Genomic DNA, 26,611 nt, shown 5'->3' on the forward strand with positions numbered 1-26,611 from the left:
ACGTTTATGCATTTTACGCTCGTTTATTTGCTCTCGCGTTTTCAATTCTGTCGCGATGGCTTTACAGAACGCTTGGCGACACGCGTTCCGAAAAAGCACGAAAGTATATCGGCGTTTTTATGCAAAGCGCTCTTTGTCGCAAGTCCAGTGGCTCTGTCTGTCAAGAATAGTTTTCGCACAGTTTGTTTTAGTTTTAGTTTAGCTATTGATCAAGCAGGACATGGATGCAATGGACGCAATTGAATTCTATTTCTATTAATTGGATGTACTACCCATCGCCTCTTACGTTTTCTATTACATATTTTTTTATAGCACAAATACAATATACACGGATCCATTTTCATGTACTTCACTGACTACTGTGTGGCATGAAACTGGCGACAACTGATAGAATACGCGTGCATAAAATGGAGCAGAAATATGCCGCGTTTTTCTCAATTTCGCGTTGAGAGGAGAAAAACGCGTGCATAAAAGAGGTCTAAGACTTCGCTTTATCGTACCTCTGTTTAATGGAATAGGCATATTTCCCTTATTTTTTTTCGGGGAAAACGATGTGAACAGTACCGTAATTTATTTTTATGTAGGTACTACTCGCTCTGAAAATATCAGGAGACAATTGAAGACGTAAGAAGATGTAAATCTATTTATTTTCAATATATTATTGCAGATTTAGGTTTAGAAGTATGTTTTTTCTTCTGGTGCAAATACTAATTTGCGGGTTTAACAGAAACCGAACCCAGATAAAGACAAAACTACTACTATAGACTAACGCAAGAACATAATAATAAGTTGCATGTCATTTATTCATTTCGTACACAAAAAGATTTAAATATGGAAAAATTGAAAACATTAAAATTTTAGTACAACAAAAAGGTATTTTAATAAAATTTGCATTACATATTTGCTTTACACAATAAAAATGAGATGTCTGATGTAAATTTTTTTAATATGGTCTAATATACCAATAATTGCCTTTATTCAGTCAGAAGAAACAGCATGTTCACGTTCTAATAATTACCACTAATTCATACTTTATTCTCTTCCAAGAAACTAATGATTTTTGCAGTTGTGGAAAACAGCATACTATTGAGGCAATTATGGCAACTTCCATTTTCTTTTGACTGTATTAGAAAAACTTTTATTTTTGACTATGCATGTTTCTTCACCTATACTAATAGTTGTGACTGGGAATATTTGATACGAGACTTAATATTTTAGATACCTTATCCATATTTTTATCACATGGGTATAATTTATACCTTAAACAATAAAATAAAATTAAGATTTTATTGAATTACTTTGAAATTTCCTATAATTCATCAAATTTCAAGTAATTCAATTATTTTAGTTGACAAACCCTCTTCATTGAAATTAACATAATTTAATAAAATTATGTATAGCTAATTTACCTAGTGTATTATCCCGTAAAAATTTTACATTCAGTAAATATTCTCTAAATAATACAAGAAACTAAACTTTAAAAACAACACAACAAAAAAATGACAACGCGTGCACACATCCCAGTCTTGCATAATAAATTATTTTATAACCTAAATCGTTATTTATACTAATATTTCATTCTAATCCAACAAAAAAACATTGACGTAAAAAAACTTATTTTCCCTATTCCGAACCACATATATTTGCACTTATCTCCTTGCATCAGAGTCTACAGTTTATGTATATTGACTGCGCGCATGATTTATTTTATTATCCGAGGATGAGCTCCTTAAGACTGTCATCTGTTTGTTTCTTAACATGACAACATGAATAATTTTTTTACTTTAATTTTATAATTATAGTAATTTACATATTAACTGGAATTTATTAAACCTTGTCTTAACTTTCACTCATACACCATCTTATAGGTTCTATAAATGGACAAAATATACAATAACTTAGCACCGTTCGCTGTGACCTTATTATTGAGACAATGTAAAATATTAAGATAGGATGAGATGATAATGATACAATAAACTGAAATATAGAATGTCTTTAAATTCGTGACATTCTGCATAATGAAGTGGAATTCTGGGTACTCCAGAAATTTTATAAAATTATAATTGTTTTTCAAAACGGAATCTTTCATAAATCGTATCAGCAAAATAATTAACCATTTATATTTTTTTCGTAAATGAAAAAGAAAAACTTAAATCTACATTGTTCGTTATTCTTTCTTAAAAAAAGTGTATTATTCTTTCTATATGCTGTAGTTACTAAAAATACATCTAGTCATTTTAGTTAAAAGATTGAGCTTAAGAAATTTGGTTTTATTTTTGGTTTATAACTAAGAAGTTCATTGTTAGTCTTACAGTAATTTATTGTCCCATACATGTATCTAATTACCGCTATTAAAGTTATCTCCTTCCACGTTGCTAGGCACACAAAAAATGTTTATTGTGGTTGATTATTAAATGCACCACAGAAGTTTACGTCATTCTGGAACTCCCAACACTGGCACTATATAGGTAACAATTTTGGAATATATATGTTATGGACCAGGTGATTAATGCGGGCATTATTAATAATGTGCGAGCATTATGAATAATGTCTAACTCTATCGGGCTAAGTGATTAATTACTATCTAAACTTCATTATTTATCACATTGCACGGTCATTATTATATTGCTACGTGACAATTGGGCAATTTGATAATAATTGTAAAAGTGGTTGCAAGTCTGATAAATGTAGTTGTCGCTAAGGCAAAAAGTTGTGTACCTCAAAATGCCATCATAGCGGCAGTTGTTCTAATAAATAACTCTGATACTAACTACATATTGTATAATTATTGTTTTCAATTTTATGTTCTATTTTACTTATATTTTCATTTGACTTTTATTAAGTTTAAAGTGCTGAAAACTATTAGATGCTAATTATGCCAAATAATGAGTCTGATCGTTTAAACTTTAGTTTATTTTATGTTTTATAATAATATGTCAAAACTTCTATAAAACAAAGATATGTTTAAATTTTATGTTTTGTGTTACCTATATTTTTAATATGACTTTCCTTAAGTTTTAAATGCAGAAACTAGTGGATTCTTAATGTAGAAGTCCTTGCTAATTAATCCAAATAATGAGTCTGATTATTTAAATTGTTTAACATTTAGTTTATTTTAAGTTAATTAAATATGTTTGTATTACTCTGCCCAAAAGGTGATGGACAATATGTATAATGCCCGGTCAATTTGATTATTTGAATAATTATTATCAAATTGCACACTCATATTGGGCATTTCACATAATGACCGGGCATTATGTATAATGCCTGATTTATCACTTGGACCATAACATATATAATCTAAAGTCGGGTACAACTCACGCAAAAACCACAACGCACAAATGTAGAAGCTTTTCGAGGCGAGACATTCGTGATCTTTGCTTGGTTTTTGCCTTGCAATCTATTTATGCTCAGATGTTAGCCATGCTTAATAATAAATTATTCATAAAACACATTTTCAGTTTTTCTTCTATTGAAGAAAAATATGTACTTATACAAATTTTTACAGCTTCAGTTCAGTTTTTCTTTAAATATAAATAAAATAGAACACACCGAGGATCATATATGATCATTTTAGAAAGATAAGTAGATGGAACACTGAAATTATAAAACATTGTTTTACCCTCGATTTTAATCTGAATAATTTGAAGCGGAATTGTATTTATTTGTTTTGTTAAATGCATTTCAACATAAGCAATTTAAGTAGTCCATCTTTATAATCCATAAATTACAGTATAAAACTAATACTATTTAAAAACACATTAAAAACGGTTGCTTTTACTTATAATTACTTACTCTGGACCAGTGAAAATTGGAGCGGTAGAACCCGTTAATTAAAATGGAATTAGGTGCGTAGTCTCTTTTGTTGAAGTTATTAAAAACGCAGTAGGTAAGTTCATTGCCTTTACAAACAAGAAGTAGTTTTGCTTAAGACATGTTGTATGCATTTATGCATTTTGTAAAGTGGTTCAATTTTTTTAAAGTCGCTCCTTTTAAGAAATGTGTTCTGTGAAATATGTATTGGTTATAAGTGGAATGCCGAAAAGTTAGTTTTGACAAAATGTCTTCAATATGAGTCTCAAACGATTAGACCCAGTAGCTTCGTATGAAAATGTCAACAGGAATTATTAGGTTTTTTTTCGAAACGTAAAATTTGTCATGTTTCAATGATTGTGTCGTGAAGAATTATTTGCTTTCATACTGTGAAACATTCCTGGTTAGGCGAAACCGTTTGACTTTGGTTTCTTTTATTAAATTTGTATTCTTTTCAGTTTTCCAAATTTAATAAAACAAAATAATCGTAAATACCACAAATAAATAATTACAGACAACGTCGGTAATAGATAATAATGAGGGTGCTTGAGACTATTTGAAAAAATAATCAAATTCGGATGGCCCATGTCAAAAATAAGAAAAAAATTCTGAAGAAACGTTTGTTTTCGGGATACAGGCTGATGAAATATGAAAAAGAAATCACGTTTGGCCTAGATAGACGAAACTTCGCAGAAAAAATCAAATACGAGAATGAATAAGACAACCTGGTGTAAAAATATCAAAAATATCGGAAATTTTTACCTCTAAGAAGTCTAGAAAATTCGACACTCGAATTTTCAGGACAATTTTTCTTATTTTGACAACTTGAATTCATTTTTTTGTCCAGGAACACCCTATGCATATAAAAGATACTTAATTTACAAAAATGCGGGTTTAAGTGAAAAAGGTATACGGTCATGTTACATGAGTGACATTCTGTTAAGAAATTATAGATATTTTTCACCATTTTATAAGAAAATGTTAATCATTAGAAAATGATTACATTAATAAAACCGACATTTTCAATATCAGTACTGTAAATGAAATTGTGGAAGTGTTGCATTAATTTGCACTAGAAAAAATTTATTTAATTAAATACTTAATTAAAAATAAATAAATGTCATTAAGTGTTTTGATTTTATTTAAAAATAACAGTATGTGCCCTCATTAATTTCATGTTGGTATTATAACTGCAGATAACTGAAAATTATATAAATGTTTTTCAGATAGTTAAAGATGTTTTAATACTTAATATTTAAATATTTACAGACCTATATTGAAGAATAAGGAGAATGAACGTGTATATATGTATGTATATTTTAATAGGTAGGTACAGTCCGTACGATATTTGTTGAGATATAATTCCAAGAAGACTCCTGCGTCAGTTTCTTGGAATTAACCGCATTCGACACCCGAGAGGTAGAAAGCCATTGGCGGGGCTGTAGTAGGCAACTTAAATACATGTTTCTTACAGTAGTTCCGATAACAGAACTTTATTGGTTTATTTTTTTCTTGAAATTCTTTATCAACAAATATTGTACGGAGTGTACATATGTTAATTAATAAATAATGTAATTCATTGATTATTAAAACGCGCTATACCTTTTAAGAAGTTATCTAGTTATCTAGTTAAGTTGTTATCTAAATTTTAGTCTGTATTAAATTGCTGCTTTGAAAATATGACAGTTATCCTTTAATTTGATGGTAATAATTATGAAACATAATTTTTTTTAAACATTATTAAACTCATATTTAATTATAAATTTCCTTTTCACATCCTCTTACTTAATTTATCGAATACAATTTATTTGGTAATAAATAGTATCCTGCCTAGAACAGATCCCACATTTAATGTCATATAAATCTCAAAATAGATATATCTAGGTTTTGGATTTATTAATTTCCGACCATAATACATTTTTTTATTTTTACTAGCATTCACATTCTATATCTAAGTCTATAGAAATTAATCACCTGTAAAAAAAATTATTTGAAAGTAAGAGTTAGATTTACTTAGGTACCTACTCATATATTTGGTAAAAAAGATTTACAAACTACTTCACTGTCTAAGAATAAGTACTATTAAACAAACGTAATTATCGCTTAAATTCGAAATTACCTCCGAAGTACGCCACTGGCGTCCTTAGGTAAAGCGAGACCGAATAATACAAAAAACGATGAAAATATACCCGCCGATTTATTTAAGAAGCTAAAAACTTAAACGATCTTTAGACATTGTTAAGCTATTAACTTTTTATATTCTGCTTGCTTACTGACGAGATGAGCGTACCTTGAAATAAAGCAATTTATTTATTGTTACATTTTTCCGCTGGATTACCGAGAGAATGGAGTGAGCGTCGAAAAGTTTAAAGGTCTATGGCCTCTTAAAAATAAGTTACGTGATTTCATTAATTTTATTATAGGCCATTAATTCATTCACGTATTGAAGTGCATGGTTCATATCATAAACAGGTATTGGTTTCTACTACAAAATAATGTAATACGACCGCAGTCGTATGTATATAAATAAATAATCGAATTTAAATAATGGATGTGTGTATGCAGCGAGAGAATATAATTGTACCTAACTTTTTTTACGTGAATGTGTGATCAGAAATATCTAATAGTTGTGAAGAAAATTATATCAGGAGTTATTCGTAGAATTCCTTCAGTCCCTTGTTTATAAATTATTTGATTCACAGCCCCACAAAAAAAAGTATCGGATCTGGTATTCAGACCCATGTATTTCCATGTATTTTTTTCCGCTGAATCCGAATCTGCCTTCAAATTTGGCCCAACGGGTCTGAGTTTTCGGGGAAATTAAAAAAAACGGGTCAAAATTCACAAAAAACGTCATTTACGATTTACGAAAGTTATAAAAAGTCAAATTATTCTACCAGCTCACTAGACATATGACTTTTCACTCGTTTAATTCCAATTTATCATCATAGAGTCAGACAAGCTGGTCCAATTTCATTGAAAAACAGAAAATAGATCAAAATGCTTCTTAAAAACGCCATTTTCATGGCGTAATTCGTATTGCAGAGTTCTGGATACATCTTTTTATCCACCCACCCATTTATGAATTCATACATCTTTCTATCCAGTCGTTCATGCATGAATACGCATATTTATCCATCCATCTGTACCACCTATAAGACCCACCCATCTATCCATCTACTTTTTGTGCTGAGAGATGAAATAACAGCCTAGAAGATTGAGAATGCAATAAAACTTATAGATTACTCTACTATCTAGACAAAAGAAAACGATATCTACAAATCATTCTTATTTTTGTTGCTATAACGTTTCTTCAAAAGACCTATGCAAAGGGTTACGTTTTCGTTTAGTCCCTCTATTTTTCGTTTCTCTTTTTAACAACCAACAAGTTTTCGCCCTATAAAGGGCGAAAATTTCCGAATATTTCTGAGACGAAGTTGAAAGAAGATGTATTCGATGGAGCTCAGATTCGGACATTGTTCAATGATGCAACATCCATGAGTAGCGTTGAGTAGAGTGCTTGGACTAGTTTCAAAGTTGTAGCGAGAAATTTTTTAGGAAACAACAAGGTCCTAATTACGAAGAAATTGTATTAAAATTGATAAAAGACTTCCAAGATCTGAGATGTTTGATGGACTACAAGTTGCACTTCATTCATTCACAACTGGATTGGTTTCCTGAAAATCTTAGAGATTATAGCGAAGAACAAGGCGAACGATCTCATCAGGATATGAAGGTTATAGAATAGCGATATCAAGGAAGATGGGATAACAACATGTTGGCCGATTTTTGTTGGTTGTTAAAAAGAGAAACGAAAAATAGAGGGACTAAACGAAAGCGTAACCCTTTGCATAGATCCTTTGAAGAAAAGAGAATGCGTTATAGCAACAGAAATAAGAATGATTTGTAGATATCGTTTTCTTTTGTTTAGAAAGTAGAGTAATCTACAAGTTTTATTGCATTCTCAATCTTCTAGACCAGGGGTCGGCAAGTAATTTTAGGTGGGGTCCGGATATTTTTGAAAATTTGTAACGAAGTCCACAAAAAAACTCACATTCCTTACTAATTTTTTATTTTAAGTTGCACTCACAAATTTAATCTATCTACTAACCATTAATAACTCAAATCAATCACGCAATTGTAGTAGAAATGATAAGGGTGGCACTCAAACGTATTATTATCAATAGAAAATTATTTTTTAAATAATTTAGTTGCGCAATTTATACTTTCAAAAAATTTTTGGGAGTCCATTATTTTACCTTCTGCGGTCCGGATCTGGACCGCGATCCGCCAGTTGCCGACCCTCGTTCTAGACTGTTATCTCATCTCTCAGCACAAAAAGTAGATGGATAGATGGGTGGATGGGTGGGTTTTATAGGTGGTACATGTGGATGGATAAATATGCGTATTTATACATGAACGACTGGATAGAAAGATGTATCAATTCATAAATGGGTGGGTGGATAAAAAGATGGATCCAGAACTCTGCAACACAAATTATGCCATGGAAATGGAGTTTTTGATCTATTTTCTGTTTTTGAAAGAAATTGGACCAGCTTGTCTGACTCTTTGATGATAAATTGGAATTAAACGAGTGAAAAATCATATGTCTAGTGAGCTGGTAGAATAATTTGACTTTTTATAACTTTCGTCGATTGTAAATGACGTTTTTTGTGAATTTTGACCTGTTTTTTAATTTTCCCGAAGACTCAGACCCGTTGGGCCAAATCTGAAGGCAGATTCGGATTCAGCGGAAAAAAATACATGGAAATACATGGGTCTGAATACCAGATCCGATACTTTTTTTGTGGGGTTATGTTACTTATGAAATACCACTAAAAATATATTTTTAAAACAAAACTTCTACGGGGAAATAATTGAGATTGAGCAAATGTTTACAGATAATAGGTACCTATATATTTTTTACTTGGGAAAAATTATTTCAAAAACTTTTATATTTCAGAATGTAATTATCTACCTAATAATTTTTTTATTAAAAATTTCCATTGTTGTTAGTTTTAAATAATGTTTATTTTTTATTTAAAATATATTCTTCATTTAATTTTTAGTCTGTAAATTTTTAATTACTTACAAGAACATTACGTCATAAACTAATGAAAAGTGCATATACAAACTAGGTTATTTTTAACAGCACCGTTTTTGGTAAATGACAAAGTAATAAGATGTATAGATATTTTACTCTTCGTCTTTAAAATTATCAATATAATAAAATATTATTTAGATAGGTACTGTCTATTGCTTTTTTGCAATTTGAAACAAATTGATTTTTTTTTGTCAGAGTCTGTCACTAAAGTTTGACTAAGCCTTTTAGTTACACCGAGATTACACCATATATTATGATACTGTATAGTGTACTTTTAACACAAAGCCTATTTCGTTTCAGTACGTTTCATAATTTTGTGTTTTATAGTTAACTAAACACCAGATGCTAAGCGTACCCATTTTCTTAAACCCGTAAAAATTGCTCCTAACTTAAATTGACCGGCTAGAGAACTTCATTAATTTGACCTTTATTACCACTATCAGTACCACTATGTAATTACTATATTCACATTATTTGAATATTACTGCGTCATTTTGGCAAATACCTCTCTGTAACTTCAGAGATCAAATTGTTATACATTTCAAGGAATTAAACACAATATGTTTTTTTACCTCTTTACCATATTGAAGCATCAAAATCATGATTTTAATGTTTAATATTAATAATTTGTTTTCTTATATTTACTTATTTTTTTAAATTATTCATGAAGTGATTGAAATCATTGTTACTAAAAAAGTTAGTTATTAATTATTTCAAGTCAGCTACGAGATACTGCAATATTTCACCAATAAAATTGCAATTTTCTGATAAAAAAATAAATTAAACGTTATGAACATATTCGCATATGCCTCGTTTTTGAAATATTATGTACGTAGTGTGCTACAATATTCGTATTTTTCAAACCATTTTATTTTGCGCATTTTGTAGATTAACGGAATATGCGAAACTACCGTTTGAAATAATTTATAGGGTGATACTTTTTTGGAACCGTCACTTTTTTTTATTAGTGAATCATCCGTAAAATTTCGTCAGTAGTATATTGCAATATTTACTCTCTATACAAATTATTTTAATATTACTTTTATTAGTTATAACACCATAAAAACATTTTAAATATTTTTGTTGAAATATGACGACGGGAAAAAATATTGTGGTGAAAATCCATACAATTGTAGTCAAAAAATCTGACAAGTTAGATGCAAAATTTATTTAAAAATCTGAAAATGCCACATTTAGTTACTCCTATTATTTTTGCAGTTGTGAATGTATTAACAACTATTTATAAATTTTGACACATTTCTAAACAATATTATTAACACAATTTAACATGTAGTGGGACCTGTGTTTCCATAAAATGTTCATCACTTGATAATAAAGGGCAATATTAATTTCAGCAAAACCTATACCTTTGAGTTTCAGGTTACCTACCTGTATAAAAGCTCAGCAACGCCAGTTTCAAATTTCAGAGCCGTAGGAAACGATGACACTTAAAAATCATTACAGGTGTTCACGCGTTTGCGAGATATTGGAGCTCTACCTGTGTAATAGCGGAAATACCGAGGTTTTCCTGTAAACTATGGCATCAGGGTACCACAGTAGTCGATTTCTGTAATCGTAGGTTTTTTGCATAACTAATTTTTGCGAAAATTGAATTTAAGAATTATACAGTATACCATGTCATACATGCATAGCAAATATACATATATGTGAGAATATTTTCCTTTGCTATTACGACAAATGTTTCTCACATTATTGCAATGACATGCATAAGAGTTATAAAAAAATATTACATGTGTATAAACAAAATAAGACTAACTGACAAAAATATATAGTTATAAAAATTCTCGTTTAACGTAGTACCTGAACAGATCTGAATAAAAAATTTTCTATACGTTTCCAGATATTAATTTTGAGTTTTAGTAGCCGGATTTTAGCTATATCAATATTTAGAACAGTTTGTTATCTTAACAATGTTAACTTTCTTTGTGGCGAACAATTTGTTTTAACAAAAGACAGTTTAATTGGCACCTATGAGAAAGACGTTAATAATTACATCCTAATTGAAATATAATTTGCCGCCATCTAATTGCTTCTAATAACAATGAAAATATAAAATTTATATAAAAAGCGAGAAAGTCTCTTCATTCTCCAGAACAAAAGTAATTACAGTTCTTTGGAGAAAATTTCTTACGACTAGACAATGATACATTTGCGAAACTAATACTTAACTAAGGTAAAAACATAACGTTATTCGACAATAATAATCTTCTACTCGAGCAGCTACCTAAAATAAGTAGAGCTTGTATTCACTTGTAACTATTAATAAAAGAAAGGAACAGAACGTACACCGACCGGTAGCTCTTGAACAATAAACGGTTCGAGTTTACACGGACCGTGTTATTCAGACTCATTTTATTTTACCCAGTTACATATACATGACATTTAATGATACAGTCATTATGCAAACAACGCTGGTGATAGCTACACGAAAAGTAAGTATAATAGCACAACCTCCTTACACAAAGCTTCTTTTTCGACCGAACAATGTACAAAGAGTAAAAGTCGGCTGGAAGTAAAATTCAAAATATAATTTATAGGTTACACTCTGGAGAATAATTCATTGATGCAACAAGCTGACAGAGGAATGTAGGTATTAATTCATTGAGGATAAGACAATAGATTCATGAGATTCGACGTGCCGATAACTGAGAAATCTTCCTTATTCTATTTCTTTAGAATGTTTGCCAGAATACCTACCTGCAATTTGATTTGTATGTCCAGTGTGATGCTGCTCCGGAAATATCAAAACAATGAGCAAAATAAAAATACGTTTATGAATACCACTTTCAACTTTCCCGACACTGCGAAGTCAAGACAAATGGTTTGTTAAGCACTGCATTAAAGTAAACATTTAAATAGAAAGTTTTTAGCCGTTAAATATAAGAAAGCAGCTGCATGTAATTAGTGTGTAAAAAGGTAATGCCTATCTGAAGACGGTAATACCACTAACGTTTCCAATTGTCTACGTTGCTAGTAATCGCAGTCGTCCGCAGTTTTATTTACAAAGGAAATTTGTCTAGTGGACTATTACTACGAAGCATGTACGAAACGTTTCTAGTGATTAACGCTATTTGTATACTTACCATGTATCCTTTACATAATCTCTTACATCTGACAAGAACTCTTCAGTAACGCCAACGAATAAACTTACTCGTTTAAAGCTATAGGTATGTACTTTTAAATACATTTGACGAATGTTTCCAATCGTTTGCAGTCGCTCGCAGCTTTATTTCAACGTTTCTAGTTCCATCAGCAGGACGATAGTTCTCATCTCAAAATGTTCACTCAAAGGGTTGTTTCGTTCTCTTTCTGTATTCATACGCAAGCAATTTGAATAGTTTCCAGCTATATACAGTGTTTACTCGCGTCCGATGGTTTAGAGCAGGGGTCGGCAAGTAATTTTAGGTGGGGTCCGGATACTTTTAAAAATTTTTAACGAGGTCCAGAAAAAAAAATTCATATTTCCTACAAATTTTCATTTGAACTCAAATTTAATCTGCTTACTAACCATTAAGAACTCAAAACACTCACACAATTGTAAAATATTAGAAAAAATGATAAGGTTGGCACTTAAACGTAAAAAAACATTTTTTAAATAATTTATTTGAGTAATTTATACTTTCAAAAAATTTTTGGCGGTCCGGACCTGGACCGCGGTCCGCCAGTTGCTGACCCTTGGTTTAGAGTTTAGAGTTTAGTTTAGTTTCGGTCGAATTTTTCATCGTTGAAGCAAAATTTTCTTTGTTCACATTTTAACTAATCAAACGAGTGTCCATTCGTTAAGGTTCAATCGTTACGTAACAGCGTTTCAAAATTCAAAGCAAGCTCCGTAAACATTGAATATTAACAGATGAATAGCTTATCACTTCTAAGCAAAAACGAACAAAATTGTCCGGTGGTGTTCTTTACTGCGAGCACATTATGTGAACGAATTGATTGACTACTTTCCTTCCCTGTATATATACACCCCTTTTTTTATTTCTCTACTATTGAATTTTACGAAAGAACTCATTAATTAAATAGGCAAAAAGTTCATAGCGGTTAAAAATAATTCCATATTTTCAAAAATCGTATCCACTCAAGTGTTTTTGAACTTAAACAAATTTATTCTCATTCAATAATGGCAATTATATGAAGTGATTCCTTTCTTCTCTAGTATATTTGCCACAAATATTTTTCATATCATAAAAATGGATAATAAGTAGATACAACGATAGAAGTACAGTCCGTTATGCGATATTTGTTTAGATAGAATTCCAAGAAGACTACTGCGTCACTTTCTTGGAATTAATCGCATTCGACACCCGAGGTAGAAAGACATTGGCTGAAATTTACAAGGTGAATTGTTACAGTAATTTTCCTAGAATTCTATTTCGACAAATATTATGCAGACTGTACTTCTCATAGTTTTTCTTAGAGTAGATAGATACTATTGATGAAATGAATACAGGGTGTTCAGGAAATGAACAGCAATATCCAATATTTGTTTTAGAACGTAAAAACAATGTCACAATAGGTACACATTTTTTTATTCGGACTAACTTTGTGAATAATTATCTCCTAAATTTGTAGATCAATTTTTCGTTACAATTTTTTTGTTTTTTTTTCTAGTTTGAACGCTATTAAATACCTTTTTAACTTAAAATAATAAGATTCTTCAAATGGTGACAAAAATTATATACATATTAATTTTTTTGGGAGGTCAAGACCACTAAATTATACGCACTGAAACTTTAAATAACACTTTTTAACCAAAAATTAACCTAATTTAATGAAGAACAAAACACTTATAACAAAAAATCCAACTTTCTACTTTAAAAGTTAATAACTCTACGGTGAGCCAGAATTAAGAAAAAGGCAGAGAATAACGTTATTTCTCAAAATTTCAATGAACAGAAAAGTAATTTATTTTTAAATTTCATACTAATAACATGAACCAAACTAACATTAAGAACATAAATTGGATGTAGGAATATATTGTAGAAACTAGGTACTTTGTATTACATTTAATTAATTTTTTAATAAGGCGTTTTAGTTCATAAAAAATATATTTAAAAAATATTTAACCACAAGAATTCATCATATAGGCAATGACAATATTAACGATAAATAACTATAGGGATTTTTTTAATATTCCATTAACTCCAAACGTCTTAAAAAAATGTAAAAAGTAAATATCTTAGAAGAGGGTTAACCATAAAATTGAAAAATAAACGTTTTCTCTAAGATTTTTCGAAATATTAGTTTATGTAATGTCAAATTTGCGTATAAAAAAATCATGTCGTTGCTTTTATGCAATCTATTTGACATTATTTATCGAGCAGAAATGATTGGTAGTACAATGTTTCGAAAATCAATTAAGTAATATCTTTGTCTACGATGTGTCTCCAAATTATTTTATTCACTGTGCTTTTTGTTCCAGTGCACGCATGGCTCCGGATTTTTTGAGTTACAAGTACTGGAAATGGCGAATCCGCGCAGTGAACTTTCAAGTGGCGAATGTTGCGGGGGTGGCGTAAGATCCCCCCTGACGAACCGTTGCTCCGTTCCGTGCAACACCTTCTTCAGATTGTGCCTGAAGGAGTACCAGAGTAACGTGACTAGTACCGGCTCCTGCTCCTTCGGGAACACCTCCAGCCAAGTATTGGGACGCGATACTTTCACACTTGCCGACCCCGACAGGGGCAAACTGGTCTTGCCATTCACCTTCCGATGGACGGTAAGTCAACTTCCTTTATTGAGCTTCTGGGAATGAGGCTTAAATATGTCCATCTCAAACGCAATTTATTTTTTAATGACTGCAAGTTTTGGATCGACACCATAAAATTTAAAAAATTTTGAATTAATTACCCAACTAATGGTTTCTACATGGTATTGTGTAGCACCGCAGTCCAAGCAAATGTAATAATTGGACACAACGGTGTACCCTACCTCGTCTTGCACCTGGGCTTTGCACAGCGAAATCGAGTTTAATTTAACATTTTTCGCACAGCGCACGATTGGTGAAACCAAGTTAATAAACAGTCAAAAAACGCTGATTATGTGTTGATGTTATACGCTGATATTTAAAGATGTACTGTCTTCTTTTGTCTACTTTTAATCAAATATCCCATCTCGTCTTCATCCGACTATGAAGATGAAAAAAAACTCACGTTTAACATGCTATTCGTTTAATGCTTTAAAATATGTTATCTGATAGCTAGGCGCGGTGCTTCAATATGGACGCTTGTCGACAAGTGCGGTGGCTTACCCTGGAGGTATGGCCATAACGATTAGCGTAACATAGCAAAATATACAAAAGGAGACAGTACATCCTTAAAGTAAAATGTGGTGTCACTATGTGAATTCTATCTCTATAAATATATAAGAAAAGACAATGATCGTTTTATGACCTCTTATTAACTTTTCTTCGTTCATCGTGCACCGGGCGAAGGTCTAAAAAAACTCAGTTAAGCTGTGCGAGGCTCAGGTGCAAAGTCTGATGCAAGACAAGGTGCGGTGCACTTAAGGCTTGAGTTTTATAGACAAGTACGCACTTTTGGTAAGACAATGACAGAACAAGAAAATCTAAACTATAAAAATGTTGAAATACAAGAACTTTTTGAATTTTTTGCAGTGAAAAATCACGAAAAAACAGGTACCCATGTAAACATCGGAATGTAAACTTCCTGTTTTGTCGAGGATTTTGCGAAAAATACACAATAATTATGATTAATTAATGTGTTAATAGTTTCATAAAAGCATTCTGTAGGGTGCGATTGTCTTTATCATAACAGGCGTAACAGAGGTGTAATGTTCAGAAAATGTAAATATAAGAAGTGAAAATTATTTTTTTCCTTATTCTGAATATATTAGCTTGTAAACTGTCTTATACCCTGGAGAAAACTTGTATAACTGGTACAGTAAAGAGATATTGCATCTAACTTGCTTAGATTTTCTAAAACTCTCGTCAAAAGACTGCTACAAATTCACTGAAAATTACACGTAAAACCGCCACTCTTTTCAATGATTACTTTTCTTGACACTGCGGTGCTAGGGTGCAAAGTTAAGTGCGGTGCTATAGCCTAGTTACTGTCCTTAGATCATTAGCTTCCAATATTTACACGTAAATATGTAAATGGTAAATTCACATTAATAAGAATAACCAGAGCATACTGCTCATAGTGTATTGGTATTAGCTCATTCTTTTTAAGAAAAACTAGGAAAACTATAAATTTATCTACTAAATCTTAAATTTTGGTAATTATTTTCTAATTACACAGGCCGATAAGACCCAACAACACGAATATACTTTCCCAAAGAATTTTGGTGCACTGAATTCTAATTCGAGGTCCAACTTTCTCAGTTGGCTCTGGTTTTCAAGATAGCCTAAAAATGCTAAAATCATGATTTTTTGACATATTTGAGGTTCTAAAAAACATAAAACACACCACAGAGATGAAACAGCCCCCAAATCCATAGCTTGAAATATATCTCATTATCCGACGCCAGGGATTGAACCCGGACCAGAATAGGAAGCCTTGCCGCTGCACTCTGGACCGACTACGCTACCGTGGCGATTTATTTATGTTACATGGAAATGTAATTTTTTTACTGAAACTATTAATGGGGTCTTCTAAATGTTGATATTTAGTAGTTTGACTTATTTCTCGATTTTAAGGTCTATGGGTTTCGAGTTTATGGGTTAAGGGTTTATGGGCTTATGAGTTTATGCGCTTAAGATTGTTGGGCTTAGGTTTTATGAATTCGGGATTGAGGGCATTAGCCTATTTGCGTGTAAATGTATTTCCAGATTGATAAAATATGTAAAATATCGACCATATATCGAATTTTTTTAAGTTTATTTCAAAATTTGACGTGATAGAGTATTTTGGAGTTCAGATTCACGATCAGCGACCCCAAAAACATGTAAGATCCCCACTTCTGGGTGCCGATGAATTTAGATTGGTGGTGCTGTGTTGTCAGAACAACTACTAAATTTCAACATGCGATTTCTCAAAGACGAAAAATGATATCGGGATAAATCCAAGTGCGTTTTAAAGAGTAAGTATGGCACTTTAATGGTTTTAGCAAAAAAGAAAATTACCTATCCATGTAACTTCAAATATGTCAAAAAATCGCGATTTTGGCACTTTTAGGTTAGCATATCTCGAAAACCAATTGAGAAATTTTGACCTCGGATTCGAATTCAGCGCACCAAAATCCTTCGGAAAAGTACATTCTGGTTTCTGGATTAGAGGGTCTTCCAAATTTTGTCGGCTCAACATTAATATTTAATAAAGATAATATTATATAATATTTGCTAAAGATAAAGTATTTAATTTTTTCTTTAGAGGCATGTTACAATTTTATACGTACCTACACCACAAAAACTGAGACTCCATATTTTCTCATGATTTTTATGCAGAAAATTTAATTTCAGTATTTTCAATTTATACCAAAGATGTAATTTTACCATTTCTATTTTGGAAAAGAGTTATAAAAAGACAACACATTAACTGCAATTTACCTGTTTGATAACAATTATTCCAAGTAAGAACGTTTGTATAGTGTTTTTGTACTATTCCAGATAAATGATGGCTATTTTTCTAGCAGGTCCAAAATTACATTTTTGTAGTCTGACACGGCCTTTAGAATGTATATTAAAGCCATCTGTTGGAGCTGTGTAATTCCACATTACATTATAAAATTAGATATTCCGTTTATTCCAAAATGGGACTAAGTTATAATATCTTGTATTTGAGAAAAAGATGTAACATGTTTATCCTTCGATATAAGGATTATTCGCAGTATTTTGTGTTATAAACCTAAAAGTACCTTACTATATTTATAATACATTTGAAACATTGTTATGAAATTGCTATTAAGGAAGAAATAAATAAAAAACTTATAGTTACCTACTTGTAACTTATTACACTTAATTAACACAATTCACTCATCTCGCGCCTTACTTGGTCATTTCAATATTGCATTATAAAAAATCTTCTAAATAAGCAAATATGTCTCTAAGTTATTCAGTTCGGGACAGCAAACTCAGCATATTAGTGTAAACCTTTTTTTAGGATGTTTCTATTGGTACTCCAAACACGTAATACAAAGTTAAAAGTTATGACGTAAAAATGTTCAAAAATTTTGAAACCGCGACATACCCAGATTTTGTATGGTCATGCAGAACACAGTGCAACTGAGATATTGAAAATCCTTTCTTTTTAGGTCGTGCTACATTAGGGTTCAAGGTTCCGAGTGAGTGTGCTGGTGTTCATAATACTTTGGGCAACAGAAATTGAGGTCGATTGAGGCCGTAGTAGAGATTTCTTTAACGACAAAGTTGATTTATAACAAAACAGCAGTTCACGAAGAATGTTGATTTTTATATCGATCATGACAGTTTAATGCAGAAAGGGCATTCCTTCACTTGGTAGTTTTCTGATTGAGGACTGTCATATAGTTCCCTCCTCCACTAACTGAAAGGTAGACAGCGGCAAAACATGGTAACTTCGAAGGGGTGAAAAATGTAATATTCTTAATTTTCTTTTAGATATAAATATGGAATCTACTTAATTTTTTGCTCTTTAAGCAATAAGGCATACGACATTCATTTAAGTTAGTGAAGTGCAAGTTGAATAGACAATTTCAGAAAAAATGTTTACGAGCGTATAAATTTAAGAAGCTGTAAAAATCTTCATTTGAATTGTTAAAATACTTGTAAGATTTACCAAACTAATTCGTTTAAGTATATAGCCTGTTAAGTGTGTTTTACATTTAATACTAAATAAAACCTTTGTTGGACAATCTGACATGTTTGAAAAAACCGACTAGAGGCGTTTTTTATGTTTTAACTTGTTTAGGCGGTGTACCCTTCCTTTTCACTAACTCGTCCGTGATGTTTTTTATGCCGTAAAACCCAATGAGGAATGTTTTTATTTTTGTCTTTGTCTTCAAATCAACTGAAGCGAGATAGATTCATTTGGTCAGTTCTTTAATAATGACGCGATAAGTCCCCGAAGTTATCTTTTATTAAGTCTTGAGAACGGGATAGGGTTAGTACATACCCGTGCAATTCAGGGCCGTATTTAGATCCAATTACAAAATTTAAAATAAAATTTATATAAGAACTTATTCAAAAGCAAATTCTAGTGTAATACATTTTCATCATTGTTGCTTTTTGGCTAATGTTACATAATATTTGCAGTATCATATAAAGAAAATTATTCGATAACCGAATTAATACCAAAATATAATAAGAATTATTTTCAGTTAGTAAGCGGTTCAGCAAAATAATGCTCATATAAAACAGAAAATCGAAAAATCCCCATCTGGCAAAAATCGTTGCCGCAGTTGCAAACCACGTTCGGTGGTTCTGTGCAGAAACCTTTACAAATTAAAAATTGCGATTTTAAGTTCGTAATTTATTATTTTGGCGTGCTAAACGTCATAATACAAATGTACATGCTCCAACGGATTTTGAGGGTTGCCTAATTTATATTGTGTTTAATTAGGTACTGCATATTATTGTTACCTATATATTCCTACTTTCTATTTCATCCTAAAAAATTATTAAATTTAATAGTTGTAAAACAGGTCTTTGTATGTAGTTCGACCCTGACTTTCACGTTGCAGTACTAACCCTACTACGGGAATACAACGCGTTGCATCGATACAGCGAGACGGAGAACAGGTAATTTGGATTAGACCAGCTTTTAGTTAGTGAAGAATTTAAAGGGTCTCGTTTATTTTGTTCATTAACAGTTGGGTGTTATGGGATTTTTCGAATTGCGGTCGGCTCATTTTCGTTCTATAAATTAAACAGTATTCTGGGGGCTTCTACATTTTATTTGTAATTAAAATGCTGATTCCGAGTTTTAATTGTTAATCCTACGTTAAAAAGTCGTAAAGTACAAATTGGAAGAAGCTTTAAATGCTGCCAGTTAAGCTTTACTGGTTCTCTTTATTGCCCAGACTGTATATACATACATCCTTGCCAAATATTTCAGTGCTCAATTCGCATTCAGGAAACGAGCAAGGGAAATGTAACTGCAGTAAAATTGCCACGGTCAATCAAATGGAAATACATGTTTGTAATACAATTTTCTGAAAAAAATGTTTTTCTTTCTAAACTTATGGATGAAATAAACAATGTTTACTGTTTTGTCTAGTACAGCATTTTCCTATACCTATACGTAAATTTAAAAAAATAGTGTTGAATTTGTTCTATCGAAATTTTTGTTTTCTAACTGAATACTGTAATAATCTTTTTGAAAATTCTTGTAGGCAATAGGTGTTAATATTTTTATATGTACTTTCTGTATTCTATATGTCGGTAGATGTTTAATGCTGTAGTTTAATAGAAAGTAAATTGTCTAACGATGGGCACTCGTAAAAAATATCTAGTAGAAGAATTTAAGAACATAATTTGTGAGGAGCCACTAATATTATGTAATTGTTTGTAATGTAATTTTCTCAAAGAAATGTATCCTTAATATTTATTAATGTTTGAAAAAATAGTAGCATTATAGCCCAGAAGTATTTATTTAAACATAATATTCTTTCTAGCGATTGTAAGTATTTATCATTTTCGAAATCATTTCTTTATTGAACACTAGTTAACGGCCCAACAGCGATTTTTTGTAAATACGGTATTTTTTATGTCTTAATCAGATATCTAAAACCATTTTAAAATTTGAATATTTTAACTAAATTATAAACTGATGACATTGACAAACAACTACTCGGCAGGCTACATGTCCAGGCTAGCGTTGAATTATACATTCCAGCAATATCTAGTAAACTATTAAAATCATTAATATCCTCTTCAGTTAGAAATTAGTTCGCCTAGTTGGCGACGGGTCGTTCTCTCATGGTACCTGCGAAATTGCAGGTTGCTCTCTGCCTATTCAAGGCCTATTACATTGAGTACCCGTGATCATTCATAGAGACACTCTACTATGTCTTTCACATGCTAAATTATGAGTTTCAAATATGGATTCCACCCATTTTTATCGTATAAGGGATGCTTTGGATTGGGTTCTACTTTTTTTAAATCAGATTAATGGAAAATTGCATTAAATAAAAAAAATAAGAATATAACAATTTAAGTCAAATCAATACGTCAGATTAATTGGTTTGAACAAAAGGCCTTGAAGAAAATACCGGTAACACTAAATTAATTTCGAAGAGTTGGCAGCATTGTGCATGGTCCCATGTTGTAGTAAACACGCTGTAGTTAGACAAAATGGAGCGCTATCGCTATACGACGGATGAGCGAGTGAAGATTGTGAAAATTCATTACAAGTACGGAGAGTATGTAGCTGAGACTGTGCGCAAATTACGTGGAATTTTCGGTTGATGAAACACCCCGAATGACACAACTGTGAAAAAATTAGTTGGCAAATTTAAACAAACAGGTTCGGTTGCAGATACTGCAAAATATTGCTTACGTTGAGTGATAATGTGGCAGGAATTCCTATAACCTCAATGTACCGTCGGTCACTACAATTAAACATTTGCACAATGCAGCGGATTTTAACAAAATATCTGCATCTACAGCCATTCAAGATTCAGTTAAACCAGAAATTGAAACCAAACGACAATTCCAGACATTCGTTGATTGGATGTTGAAGAATCAACAAGTAGACGGTGATTTTGCTAAGAAAATCATCTTTAGCGACGAGGCACATCTTAGTGAGTATGTGAACAAGCAAAACTGTCGAATTTGGGACAGAGACAATCCTCGGATCACTTAAGAACAACTACTGTATATTCAAACAGAAACACTGTGGTGTGGATTTTACACAGGTGGGGTGGTTGGTACGTTCTTTTTTGAAAATAATGCTGGAAACACAGTGACTGTCAATGGAGAACGATATTTAGAGATACTACCAGGATGGTGCCACCTGCCATACGGCACTTTCCACTTGTTACGGCAGAAATTTAATGGACGACTCATCTCACGTAACAGTGACCGCCATACGAGTTTTTCCTGTAGTGCTTCGTAAAGTACGACGTTTATTTTTCTCAAATGAATACCATTTCTGAATTAAAAGGCAGAAAGCGGAGAGTTATCAACGAAATTTAGCCACAGGTGCGAAAGCATCATATAGAATTTTCTTAAAAGAAATCGAGTATGTCAAATGAATCACGAAATACATATGCCGGATATCCTCTTTCATATTTAATATGAATTTAATGGCAAGGTCTACCCATTAAAAACATGTAAAAACTTTTTCAACTTTTTAATTAATAAAATCTTTTTTCCTCATATGAAATCCTGCGTTTCTATTTAGAAACCTTTTAGATAGAAAAATATTCTCCTTCATTTGAGATGGTGCATGCGCATATTTCAACAAATGCAACAAAAATATCGAATACAACATAATCATTAATGACAAATATTCATAAAGCATCACAATTCTGTTTCATAGTTTCAGTATATCTTTACCTCCTTATTTTTTTAAATGTTTTTCTCTCAGTTTGGCCTACATCAAAGGTCTGACTCAAGCAAGGGGAATGCAGAAATATGTTTTAATTCCATTTTATATAAGTACCTACTATTAATTACGGGCTAATTAGTAGTTGAAACAGTAGTTTCTCTTGTAAGTGCATTCAGTTATTTGTTTCCTATTTTATTATACTAATTAATTGTATGCTTTATCGCAGTTTTAAAATATTCAGATTGCTGTGGAAGATCATTACCACTAGACTACAAAATACTGTATGGTAACGGAAACGCTAAATACCAACGAGTTCTAGACATTATAATCATACACAATTAAAACTTGTTTATTTTAAGTACATTCAAATAGAAATTATTTACAGTTAACTGTAACATACAATGCATAGTTAATCTCCCGCTTAATCTAACGAACTTGCATACACTAGAGGTGAGCAGCTCAAAATACTAAGTAATTAGAATAATAATTTTTTAACGCTCTTGGATCCATTGATGCAACTACACTCATAAAAATTTTACGAACTAGATCATAGGTTATTTTTACATTGAGCATATAAATTTATAGTTTTTGTGTAATTGACCCAAAATCGATATATGTATATTTATGACATCTACAGTGTAATTTTACTAATTGTAAGAAACAGGAAAACTACATAGATTTTTAAGAAGAAAAAAAATCCAGGTAATAATATATCACTATAAAATTTAATATAATAGTACCTACAGTTCTAAGAGGGAAATACAAGCTTTTTTCGATTAAAAAAACGGAAAATGGTATTGGTGAATATTAAATTTCTTTTAAATTAGCTTGATTCGTCAAGTCTTCAAATATTAACATGGATTGGTAAAAAAAAAACAAAAAATGAGTCCTACTTCTCATTCGTTTTGGCTTATATGATTTACGAAATTCTTCTAGATGTGATAAAATTCTATATTCTATTTCGTATAATTTTTTTCAGAAAACAGGTTCGATATTTTCAGAATGATATTAATCAATCGAATACATGAAACTGATTTAGAATTATCTAAGATTCAAAGTTATCAGGTACTGAGTTATTTATCCTAGTGATTGTACCTGCAATAAAACTTAGTACGACATTGGACTGTACTTAATGAAATGAGTATGGTATGCCTAAGGAACGTATTAGTATGCTAGTTTCACTTCAGCGATGACCTTGAGTCACCCATGGTGAGAAATATTAGAAATGTTATCAAACCTGGAGGAATCACTTTTTATATTTTTGTTTTTAATGTGACACTCTTTGATGTGGATAAGTAGCAGTAGTTAAAAGCAATATCTTGCTTCTCTTATGGCGAGTGAATTAAGACTGTGCCAATACCAGCAATAAACTATAAATTACAAATAAAACCAGACGTTCGTTGTAACTGAACAAGAGAGAACGCATACTCTCTGTTACCATTATGTGATATAGAACAGAACCAACTTACCTGTCCATATAAGTATATTATCTATTGATTGTAAATAACGATCACAACGTAACGAACAAGGATTACATACAAATAGGAAAAGAAAAGAGGACATCATTCTCATTAGCCTTCCTTTGTTAACAATGTTATGTAATAGTTTTCAACATATTGTTCGTTTAACTGTTCCCTTTTTTGTCTTTATATTTGTCATTTAAATTTAATAACAGTTTGATGAAAAGGTTTGACACCTATCGTAATTCTTCATAAAAATTATTTTGTTTATTTCCATAGTTTGAAGAAAATATTTAAACATATACAAATAGACTCGATAGACATTCCGAAAAAGTTTTTCAAGTAACTTCAACAATAATCATCATTTTTTATTTATTTGTCGTAAAAATTTAGATTTCTTCTTTAATTTTGTTTAACTCTTGATACTGCATTTAGAATCGTATTTATTATATTATTTTATATATATTTTCTGTCTAATTCTAATGAATAGGCTACTCCCGATTTATGCAAGTAGATATATGTAGTATTTTATATTTAAAAAAATACCGACTCGAAAATGAAAATGACTCGTTTCCTGAAAAAAATGTAAGAAACCTTTTTCTCAAATACAATTACAAATCAAATGCATTGATCCAATTTCCAAAATACGGTAGCACCATTTATCTGCCACTAGTTGTTTATATAGTAGTAGATATACATATATAGGGTGATTTCACTTTAAATACAGAGACTGCAGGAGATATTTGGGCTTGTTTATACGTTTTATTGAATTTTTCTAATAAATAATCCGTTTATTTGAAGAAAACCTACTGGTTTTAACCAGTGACGTGCTACTAAGGCATCCGACAACTTTTCCAAGAAAAGAATACGCCATTGGCGTTTTTTTTTGTAGAAATAATTTTATTTCTGGAAAAAATATGAAACTAAATAATAAAATAAAATTATCAAATAGGTCGGGTAAGTAATTAAGTAATCAAGTCCTCCAACAATTGTTCAAAACGAAATCCTTCGATACACTTTTGACATCTTCTAATCAGGCTATTTATAGAATCATGGCTTGATTTTCCCTGAGATTACAATTTTCCTCTGTCACAATTCATCTCGTGTTCATAAGTTCAAGATGGACAGCAGTTTCACGAATAAATAAACAAAACCAGTTATAATAGGTACTAAAACGAGATCATCGTAATGCTTACTAACTGATAATGCAGACAAAAGAATCAATTTTTTCAGATAGATTTTAAAGAAATATGAGTACCTATATGAACTAAATTTGCGTTTTATGGTCGGCAAATAAGTAAATTATCTCCTAAACGGCTGCTACTATTAAAAACACCAAGAAATACTGTTAATTTATTTAACGTAACAGTACCTGAATTTAACATTATTTCTACAAAAAAACACCAGTGGCGTATTTTTTTCTTGGGAAAACGTAGCGGTACCTTTAGTAGCACGCTACTGATTAATGCCACGAGGTTAATATTACATTCAATAAAAGGTCTAATTAAGTAAATACGCCGTAGTAAATTTCATTCAAATTGTTCAGCGCATTATGAAGATATGACAGAAAATATATTTTTTTTCTGTATCTCGAATACCACGTCCCCCAGGAAAAAAGTTTATAGAACAAGCTCTACTTATTTTTTGGCAACTAATCTATTTCTGCAGTGTCTGTATTTAAAGTGAAATCACCCTGTATAGAGAATTTTTTCTTTTGCGCAAGTCATTAACCAAAGTTTAATTATTCTGCGTCAAACACCTTTGGAAACATTTTTGAACCATTTTACACCATGTTCCTTGAAAACTAAACCGTTTGAAACTTCATTCGAACTTTTGTCTAAATCGATATGTGAAAAATATAAAATCTCGTTTGAATATAATAAATTATTCCTAATTCACTGTAGTTGATTTTTTTCTTTGTAAAAACAACCTTTATGATTTACACACACCTTGGTTGCGGTATTTTTTGTATCAATAAAATTTTTATGTCGTACGGTTTCTCCGTACCCAATTGAGAAAATGACTGGATAAATGATGGTCTGCTTATTCCTATACAAGATAATTATGCCGGTATATTGCGAGTTACGTTTATTCTCCGTATACAATAGCTTCGGCCACAAGCAGACATACGAGACGGCTTACCATTAAACTTGACTAATTGATGTTAATATGATGGATTAAAATTGCCATGTTTATTTAAATGATGTTAACCGCATCACGCGTTAAGTTCCTGTCGTAAAATGTTTACGAGACAGTTATGAATATTTTCGCATTTATTTTTAATTTTTTCATATATGTAATAATAGTAATTATCGCATTGAGAGTGTAGCGCTGAAAATTTTACAGTAAATAATATGGAAAATATTTGTTAATGCCGCAGATATTATAATCATACAGACCTCTAAGAACAACGATTTTTTGTGTATACTGTGTTACTCGATGGATAAAATCGTCGCAGATGACTAAATGTAGGAGGCGTGGTACAAAGGAAGTGTAGGATTTTGTGTATCATTATATGTAATATGTTTGTTAACACAAATAATATAGTTATCAAAGAATTTTCATTGAAGCCTGGCATCTATAAATAATGTATGTATATTTACCAACTTTATTGTCAGTTTTGTAGTCTAGTTATTTTATCTGTTTGATGTCCGGTAGCTTTATTAAATTAAGTATAGTAAATTGAGAAAATAATAGATAACTTTATCACATGTTTACTAAGAAAGTAAAATTTCTCCTGTGAAACTCTTCCATTTAGCATTATTATATACTTTCCATTAGTT

At 31.2% G+C, this 26,611-nt stretch overlaps 1 protein-coding gene across 2 annotated transcripts in view; it reads left to right on the plus strand.

Annotated features, from left to right (window-relative positions):
* LOC108909321 (protein jagged-1b) overlaps nucleotides 1–26,611 on the plus strand; it is a 297,128-nt gene that overhangs the window by 19,393 nt on the left and 251,124 nt on the right. For both annotated transcript variants that reach the window (XM_018713634.1, XM_018713635.1), the window contains exon 2: nucleotides 14,361–14,657. In XM_018713634.1, coding sequence (XP_018569150.1) covers nucleotides 14,361–14,657 — 297 coding nt within the window. The remainder of the gene's footprint in view (nucleotides 1–14,360; nucleotides 14,658–26,611) is intronic.

This window comes from Anoplophora glabripennis, unplaced genomic scaffold (assembly GCF_000390285.2).
Source record: "Anoplophora glabripennis isolate ALB-LARVAE unplaced genomic scaffold, Agla_2.0 scaffold234, whole genome shotgun sequence".
NCBI lineage: Eukaryota > Metazoa > Arthropoda > Insecta > Coleoptera > Cerambycidae > Anoplophora > Anoplophora glabripennis.